This window comes from Mesoplodon mirus, assembly GCF_964341445.2.
Source record: "Mesoplodon mirus genome assembly, chromosome: 1".
NCBI lineage: Eukaryota > Metazoa > Chordata > Mammalia > Artiodactyla > Ziphiidae > Mesoplodon > Mesoplodon mirus.
The window spans coordinates 38,056,038-38,065,639 of record NC_138976.1 but is presented as its reverse complement, the minus strand read 5'-3'; the positions used below and the strand labels follow the sequence as shown (position 1 = coordinate 38,065,639).

The 9,602-nt window shown below is 43.2% G+C and overlaps 1 protein-coding gene across 4 annotated transcripts; it reads left to right on the top strand.

The window, feature by feature from the left end:
- The first annotated feature begins 14 nt into the window (after positions 1-14).
- Positions 15-9,568, top strand: CDC26 (cell division cycle 26). Of its 4 annotated transcripts, none has more exons than XM_082624670.1 (4): positions 15-219; positions 2,955-3,064; positions 3,566-3,659; positions 9,134-9,568. In XM_082624670.1, exons 2-4 carry the CDS (start codon positions 3,012-3,014, stop codon positions 9,308-9,310), a joined length of 324 nt encoding a protein of 107 aa, XP_082480796.1. In that variant the 5' UTR covers positions 15-219; positions 2,955-3,011; the 3' UTR covers positions 9,311-9,568. The 4 variants fall into 4 exon arrangements, with proteins under 4 accessions (XP_082480796.1, XP_082480799.1, XP_082480798.1 ...); XM_082624673.1 differs by having other exon boundaries at positions 17-219; positions 3,538-3,659; XM_082624672.1 differs by lacking the exon at positions 15-219 and adding an exon at positions 248-452.
- Positions 9,569-9,602: the final 34 nt, after the last annotated feature.

The window sequence follows — 9,602 nt, the reverse complement described above, 5'->3', positions numbered from 1 at the left end:
TCCTGCGCGGCGTGGAGCATGATGGGAATCGTAGTAGGAAAGAGTCTGGGCGCGTCGAGTGGTTTGTTCCGTGGAGCCTCCGAGAAAAGCACGCGGGGGACGGGGTTCTGCAAGGAGAGAGACTCAGAGCAGTCTGGGAAGTGTAGTCCAGTTGGCTTAGCCGGAGATTCGGGGTGAGCGCCGAGGTTCCGGGAAGGGGCTGAACAGGTCTGAAAAGAGGTAGGTGCGGCGAGTCGCGCGGCTACGGACTGAACTCGGGGAGTGAATAGACGGCTTCCGGGGCCTGCTGTTGCTCCGGGCCCTGCGAGGGGCTTTAAGTCCTACGGGAGCGAAGGACCGTGTTGCCATGGAAACCCTCGCCCTGGACCAGCGAGTGCGGCCTTGGAACTGCGGAAGGAGTGCTATTCTCTTCCGCTGTCAGGAAGTTCTCTCGGCGGTTTCTTCTGAGCTGGGTGGGTTTTCGGTGGATTTGGGCAGTGGCGAGAGAATAAGTTCGAAGAGCCCTCTAGCGCCAAAGGAAAATAAAGACCTGGCGGAGGAGCCAAGGCCTGCTTTTGCTGTCTTCAGCCCGGTCTATCTTACTCAGAGTGAGATGATGAATGTGAGGCGTCAGGTAAACTGCACGCTAGCAACTCTGCACAGCCCTGTGTGCGCTGGGTGCTGGGGCTTCAGAGATGGACAAGACAAGGTTTTGTCCCCGTGTCGGGGGTGGAGATGGTCAAAATATTGGTGTTTCCCGAGCTGGACAGAGCCCCCTACACTCCCCGAGGACAATTACAATAATAATGCCTGTTTATTGAGCGTTTACTAAATGCCAGGTTATGTTACAGGAATTTACGCTGCAATACGACATTCAGTCCATACAACAATAGAGTACAGGTACAGACGAGGAAACCAAGATCTAGTGAAAGGTGAAGCTGATGGTCCAAGAGCAGTGGCGATGGGATTAGAATCTGCGCCCTCTGCCCTTTCGCCTCCAGAACAAGCACTTTTACCCATTACTCTATACTGCTCCCTAGTGGCGATCTTTTCATAGTTTGCAGAAAAGTTAGCTTCTCATTGCGGTGGCTTCTCTTGTTGCGGAGCTCAGGCTCTAGGCGCGTGGGCTTCAGTTGTTGTGACACGTGGGCTCAGTAGTTGTGGCGCACCGGTTTAGTTGCTCCGCGGCATGTGGGATCTTCCCGGACCAGGGATCGAACCCTTGTCCCCTGCATTGGCAGGCAGATTCTTAACCACTGTGCCACGAGGGAAGTCCCTGTTTTTTCTTTTAAGCATTCTCCCCCCTTGGAACTTGGCTTCCTCTACCTTTTGTCTACTTTGGAATCAAGATAGTATCTGTATCAATTTACATTCTCACCAACAGTGCAGCACTATTTACCATAGCCAGGACATGGAAACAACCTATATGTCCATCGACAGATGAATGGATAAAGAAGATGTTGTACATATATATAATGGAATATTACTCGGCCATAAAAAGAAATGAAATTGGGTTATTTGTAGAGATGTGGATGGACCTAGAGTCTGTCATACAGAGTGAAGTAAGTCAGAAAGGGAAAAACAAATATTGTATATTAACGCATATATGTGGAAGCTAGAAAAATGGTACAGATGAACCTATTTGCAGGGCAAGAATAGAAAGGCAAACGTAGAGAATGGACGTGTGGACATGGGGGGAAAGGGGAGGGTGGGATGAATTGGGAGATTAGGTTTGACATAAATACAGTACCATGTGTAAAATAGATAGCTAGTGGGAACCTGCTGTATAGCACAGGGAGCTCAGTTCCGTGCTCTGTGATGGCCTAGTTGGGTGGATGGGGGGGAGGGAGGTCTAAGAGGGAGGGGATATGTGTATGCGTATGGCTGATTCACTTCGCTGTGCGGCAGAAACTAACACAACATTGTAAAGCAATTATACTCCAATAAAAAAATAATAAAAGAAAAAAAAAGATAGTATCTGATTTAGTACAAAGCAATTTGAAATGTAATGTGTCATTGTTTCGTGTTGATAACATCACTTGTATCTGTCCCAAGCTTCGTGGTAGAAGGAGACATTTCTTCCTTTGTATACTTCACAGTCCCTAGCTATATCCTAGATACATGTAATAATAATTTATATCTGTACATATTTTAAAGGAGCCTTCACTTACATCATTTTCATTTAATCCTCACCATGTGACCTATATATAATTTTCACAGGAGGCTGACTTTTGTTTTTGGTTGCTCTGCTGCGGCATGTGGGATCTTAGTTCCCTGGAGAGGGATCAAACCCGTGCCCCCTGCAGTGGAAGAAGAGTGTAGCCAGTTTATTCAACAGAACATTTAATGGCTGGTTATTGCAGACATTCTCTACTGGATGCTGTGAAAATATAAAGATGATGCCTTCAGCAGCTTTTAAACTCAGTTGGGGAGTTTTATTTTCTTCTAAAAAACCCAGCTCTGGGCTTCCCTGGTGGCACAGTGGTTGAGAGTCCACCTGCCGATGCAGGGGACGCGGGTTCGTGCCCCGGTCCGCGAGGATCCCACATGCCGCGGAGCGGCTGGGCCCGTGAGCCATGGCTGCTGAGCCTGCGCGTCCGGAGCCTGTGCTCCGCAACGGGAGAGGCCACAACAGTGAGAGGCCCGCGTACTGCAAAAAAACAAAACAAAACAAAAAAAACCCAGCTCTTCTTCTTTTTTTTTTTTTTAAAGCATAAGCATTACTTTGGGTTTTCAGATTCTAGAGTGTTCTCTTGAGCTTCTGTGCGTACTTGTTCTCTCTGCCTGGGATGCCTTTAATCCTCTCTGCCTGCCCTTCACAAGGCAACTAAGACATCATCTCCTCTAGGAAGTCTTCCACATCCCTGTTCACCCCACTGGATTGCGTGTCTGTGTGATGCCATTGCATTACCCACATCAGAGTTCTTATTACAGTATACTGCAATTTTCCATTTTTGTGTTTGTTTTCCCCACAGACTGTGACTATGCCTCTTAACTCTGTAGCTGGAGCATAAGAACTGTTTGTTTAATGAATGACCTATCCATTTAGGACCTATTTAGACCCTGAGGATAACCCTGTGAATTGGTGAGTTAGAGGGAGTTTTCATAAGACTTAGTAAACTTATTTTAGCATTCGGGAGTGATCACAAATCTCTCATAATTCCCACGTACTGTTGTTGATCAAATTTAATGGTTTGTATACTCTCCTACTAACTGTACTGAATTAAAATGTGATATTTTAACTTTATTCTCTTAGCTAGAGTATTTCTTTGTGAATGGAGCATGAGATTAAAGTGATTGTTGCCTAGAATCCTCTTTTACAGGCACCTTGCTATTTTAAGTTCTGGAAGAAAGCTTTTGGGAATTACAGAGTGGTCAATCTCCATCACGTAATAAAATTGTAATAATTATACACTTAAAGACTTAGAAGTCAATGTGTGGATCCAAATGAGTCTTTTGTATCACCATTCGTTTTAGTGTGCATGCTTACAAATTGAACATATTTGTAGCTGAGATTTATCCCTTCCAATTTTTTCTCCTCTCTGCCATTTTTAACAGCTGATAGTTCACTGGGTCTGTCCCTTAGTGTTGGTTTCATTATGCTGAGACGAAAACCAACCCGTCTGGAGCTGAAGCTTGATGACATTGAGGAGTTTGAAAGCATTCGAAAGGACCTGGAGGTAAGAGTGCAACTTTCAAACCGTTAGGAATATTTAAAACAATAACTCTAACTTTTGGACTCCAGATTCTTATACCAACAGCTTATTCGGAATCTCTGGATGCTTTACAGGCATCTTAAGCATAATGTATTAGTTTCCTGTGGCTACTGTAACAAATTACCACAAACTTGGTGGTTTAAAGCAACAGAAATTTATGCTTTCACAGTTCTGTAGACCAGAAATCTGAAATCGGTATCACTGATCCAAAATCAGGGTGTCAGCAGGACCACGCTCCCTCCAGAGGCTCTAGGGAAGAATCTATTCCTTGACTATTGCAGTATTTGGTGGCTGCTGGCATTCCTTGACTTGTGGCCATATCACTCCAGTGTCTGCCTCCGTGATCACATTGCCTTCTCCTCTTCTGTCTGTGAAGTCTCCCTCTGCCCCCTCTTATAAGGATACCTGTGCTGGCATTAAGGGCCCACCCAGATAATCCGGGATAATGTCCCCATCACACCATCCTTAATTTAATCACATCTGCAAAGACCCTTTTCACATACAGGGCAACAGTTACAGTATCCAAGGATTAGGACCTGATAGCTTTGGAGGTCATTATTCAGCAAACCATACTTAACATGTTAAAACAAAAAACTCTTGATTTCTTCCTCAAACCAGTTTCACCTCAGAGTTCCCTATGTCAGTATCTAAGTAGTTGCTCAAGCCACAAACCTAAGAGTCAATCTTGAGTTCTCCCTTTCCCTCACCTTTTGTATTCAATCTGTCCATAAATCCTTTGGCTCTACCTCCAGAATATTTCTAGAATCTACCCATACCTTTTCATCTCCACCATTAGAACCCTAGTCCAAATAACCATCAACTCACTCTGTACAATTTCAGTAGCATCCCAAGTTGTCTCTCTACTTCCATTTTTGTGTCTTCAATCCATTCTCCATCAGGTGTCTAGAATGATCTTTAAAAAATTTCAGATCATGTCATTCTCATGCTTAAAACTCCTCAGTGGTTTCCTGCACTTGGAATAAAACCTCAGTTCCTTATCATGGCCTACAAGCTTTTAAATGTTCTTTCACCTTCTGTCACTCTTTGCCTTGCCCTCTGTACCCTAGGCACATTGGTTTTCTTTTATTTCCTTGAATATGCCAAACTATTTATAACTCGTGGCCTTTGCACATATTATTTTCCTCTGCCTGGAGTGCTTCCTGTTTCTTCATGTCTCAGTTTGAATGTCACTTCCTCAGTCTGAAAGGCCTCTTCTGACCCTATCCAACTTAGGTGTATCATTCCTACCCATGCTGCCTCCATCTCATTAGGGTCTCTCAAAGCACTTTATTCTTTTATTTCATAGCACTTATTATAAATTATAATGATTTGTTTGTTTATTGTAAAATCATTTACATTAGGAACCCTGATTGCAGAAATCATGTCTGTCTTCTCCACCGTTGAGTTCCCAGCATCTAGTACATAGTAGGAGTTCAATATGTATTTTTTAAAATTAATTAATTAGTTAATTAACTTTTGGCTGCACTGGGTCTTTGTTGCTGCACACGGGCTTTCTCTAGTTGCGGCAAGCAGGGACCACAGTGAGAAGCGGTGCGTGGGCTTTTCACTGTGGTGGCCTCTCTTGTTGCAGAGCACAGGCTCCAGGCGCGCGGGCTTCAGTAGTTGTGGCACGTGGGCTCAGTAGCCGTGGCTCGTGGACTCTAGAGCACGGGCTCAGTAGTTGTGGCACATGGGCCTAGTTACTCCACGGCATGTGGAATCCTCCCGGACCAGGGCTCGAACTTGTGTCCCCTGCATTGGCAGGTGGATTCTTAACCACTGCGCCTCCAGGGAAGCCCCGATATGTATTTTTAAGTATAGCCTTATGCCATGGTATTAGATGTCCATTGACAAGACTTAAATTCTTTTATTGGCCTTCAGAATAAAGTCCAAATTCCTTAGGATGGCATGTAAGGCCCTTTGTGATCTGGTCCTTGGTCATCTCTCCACTTTATCTTCCACTGCTGAGCTATCTTTAATCTCAGTGCCTATGCACACTCTGCTCTTTTCCTGAAGTGTCCTTTATGGCTCACACTTCAGTTGTAATGAGTCTCATAAAGTGTTAGTCTTATACTGAACTTTGACTCTGCAGAGTCAGCTCACTATTGAGTTACTTTTTTTTTAATTGAAGTAATTTTTATGACTGAGTAGTATTCCATTGTGTGTATGTGTGTGTGTGTGTATATATATACACCACATTTTCTTTATCCATTCATCTGTCAAGGGACACTTACGTTTCCATATGTTGGCTATTGTAAATAATGCTGCGATAAACATGGTGGTGCACTTACCCTTTTGAATTAGTGTTTTCTTTGGATATATACCCAGGAGTGGAATTGCTGGATCATATGGTAGTTCTACTCTTTATTTTTTGAGAAACCTCCATACAGTTTTCCATAGTGGCTGCACCAGTTTACATTCTCACCAACAGTGTGTGAGGATTTCCTTTTCTCCACATCCTCTCCAACACTTATTACTTCTTGTCTTTTTGATAGTAGCCATTCTAATGGGCATGAGATGATATTTCATTGTGGTTCTGATTTGCATTTCCCTGATAATTAGTGATGTTGAACATCTTTTCATATGCCTGTTGGCCATCTGTATGTCTTCTTTGGAAAAATGGTTATTCAGATTCTTGGGTTGTCTGGTTTTTTGTTGTTGAGTTGTATGAATTCTTTAGATATTTTGGGTATTAACCCCTTATCAGATAAATTGTTTGCAAATATCTTTTCCCATTTGTTAGGCTGTCTTTTCATTTTGTTGATGGTTTCCTTTGCTGAGCAGAAGCTTTTTAGTTTGATATAGTCCCATTTGTTTATTTTTGCTTTTGTTTCCCTTGCCTGAGGAGACATACTCAGAAAGATACTGCTAAGACCAATGTCAAATAGCATACTGCCTATGTTTTCTTCTAGGAGTTTTATGGTTTCAGGTCTTACATTCAAGTCTTTAATCCATTTTGAGTTAATTTTTGTGTATGGTGTAAGATAGTGGTCTAGCTTCATTGTTTTGCATGTGGCTGTTCAGTTTTCTCAACAGCATTTATTGAAGAGACTGTCCTTTCTCCATTGTATTTTCTTTGCTACTTTGTCATAAATCTATTATCCATACGTGTGAGGGTTTATTTCTGGGCTCTCAGTTCTGTTCCATTGATCTGTGTGTCTCTTTTTCTGCTAATACCATGCTGGTTTTTTTTTTTTTTTTTTTTTTTTTTTTTTTTTGTGGTACACGGGCCTCTCACTGTTGTGGCCTCTCCCGTTGCGGAGCACAGGCTCCGGACGCGCAGGCTCAGTGGCCACGGCTCACGGGCCCAGCCGCTCCGCGGCATGTGGGATCTTCCCGGACCGGGGCATGAACCCGCGTCCCCTGCATCAGCAGGCGGACTCTTAACCACTGTGCCACCAGGGAAGCCCTACCATGCTGTTTTGATTACTGTGGCTTTGTAGTATAATTTGAAATCAGGGAGTGTGATACCTCCAGCTTTGTTTTTTTTTTTTTCCAAGATTGCTTTGGCTACTCGGGGTTTTCTGTGGTCCCATACAAGTTTTAGGAATTTTTGTTCTATTTCTGTGAAAAATGTTGTTGGGATTTTGATGGGGATTGCATTGAATCTGTAGATTGCTTTAGGTAGTTATAGACATTTTAACTGTTAAATCTTCCTATCCATGAGCATGGAATACCTTTTCATTCCTTTGTATCTTCTTCAGTTTCTTTCAACAATATCTCATAGTTTTAAGTGTACAGGTCTTTTCACCTTCTTAGTTAAATTTATTTCTAGGTATAAATTTATTCCTAGGTATTTTTGTTGTTTTTAGTCTTTCTACTAAAGGCAGTTATCCAATGGGTTTCACCCATTTTAGAGCAACTTAGGAGAGAGGGATAGTTTTTGCCCTGCACTAAAATAAAAACAGTAGAAAACTGGTATTTCATTTGTTACTGAAATTAGTTTGATTACATTTTGATGACTCTGGTTATTATTATTATTTTTTTGGCTGCGTTGGGTCTTTGTTGCTGCGTACGGGCTTTCTCTAGCTGCGGCAAGCTGGGGCTCCTCTTTCTTGCGTGCACGGGATTCTCATTGTGGTGGCTTCTCTTGTTGTGGAGCATGGGCTCTAGGCGCATGGGCTTCAGTAGTTGTGGCACGTGGGCTCAGTAGTTGTGGCTCACGGGCTCTAGAGCGCAGGCTCAGTAGTTGTGGCACATGGGCTTAGTTGCTCCATGGCATGTGGGATCTTCCCGGACCAGGGCTTGAACCTGTGTCCCCTGCATTGGCAGGCAGATTCTTAACTGCTGAGCCACCAGGGAAGCCCTGACTCTGGACTTTTTTTTTTTGCGGTACACGGGCCTGTCACTGCTGTGGCCCCTCCCGCCGCGGAGCAACAGGCTCCGGACGCGCAGGCTCAGCATCCATGGCTCACGGGCCCAGCCGCTCCGCGGCATGTGGGATCCTTCTGGACCGGGACACGAACCCGTGTCCCCTACATCGGCAGGCGGACTCCCAACCACTGCACCACCAGGGAAGCCCGACTCTGGATTTTGAAACAGTCAGCAGTTGTTCATAGTGGGAAGCCTTTTAAATGATTTCATTCTACTTGGATATTCCAACTTTCTCATGGCTTATAAGATGAAACGATATCATCCTGTGCCTTTTAGAACTTGTTTTCACAAAGGTGTTTGGGGAGAACTTTCTAATGTTATTTATTGGGTAATGTAGCCTCGAGAGTAACTCAGGAAGGTCATTATGTTTGTATATATATAAAAAGTAATACCTCACTTATTCACTATAATACTTTGACACTGGCATTTAAATGCTCACAGTTCAGCAGTAAGTGGTGAAGAATAGCAGTGATTCCAGGGATTAGTGTAGTGGAGCCATTCTTCTGGTAAGGAACTCTCAGGTAGTGGTAGTTGTGGGGTGTTAGTTTTTCTCTTTGAAAATGAGCAAACTGAGACAGACTTTGTGAATTCTGCAGTTACTTGTGGCTTAAGAGCCAAACCTTTTATCTGAAAACAAAATGAATTCCCCAAATCAGGCCTCATGATAAGATAGCACAAAACCTTCTTTTCCTGCATTACATTTAATCTCATGGTGTCAGCTAAGCTGTTAATTTCTGGTGGTTATTGTTTTACTGGTCGCTTTATTTTTCCATCTCTTGTGTGGACATTCCTGTGTCATAGCCCTGATCACCCTGTGTTGTAATGGTCTATTTACCTGTTTCCCTATTAGACTGTGACATCCTGGCGGGTAGGGGTTACATCTTTTATCACTATATCCGTGTATCCCCCTTGTGCCCCTAACCATCTAAACCTAGGATTTCAGTTTATTGTTCTGTAGACCCAAACCCTATCCTTTACCCTGTGCCTAATACATGGTAGATGCTAAATAAATGTTTGTTAATGAATAGAATATTGCCTTAATACTAAAACTTTTATACTTTCAGACCCGTAAGAAACAAAAGGAAGATGTGGATGTTGTAGGAGGCAGTGATGGAGAAGGTGCCATTGGGCTCGGCAGTGACCCCAAGGGCAGGGAACAAATGATTAATGATCGAATTGGTTATAAACCCCAACCCAAGCCCACCAATCGTTCATCTCAATTTGGAAGTTTTGAATTTTAGAGGTGGATTATCTTGTGTGCAGAGCCCTGGAATGGAGTAAAGTGATGGCAGAAATACAAACAAGATTTAGAGAATTGAGTGCTTGCAGTCAAGCCGAATATTTTACGTCCTGCAGAGAGAGATACTTCTGCATGAGATTGCTGATGCTTAACTTTCACTCTGAAAGCTGAAATTCAAACTGTGGTTTGTCTCTGGAAAATCTGACTCGATAAAACTTGTCTGATTTTTGTTTTTAAAAATAAATATATTTTTGGAAAAGTGTGTGACATCCTTAATGAAGTATAATAGCACC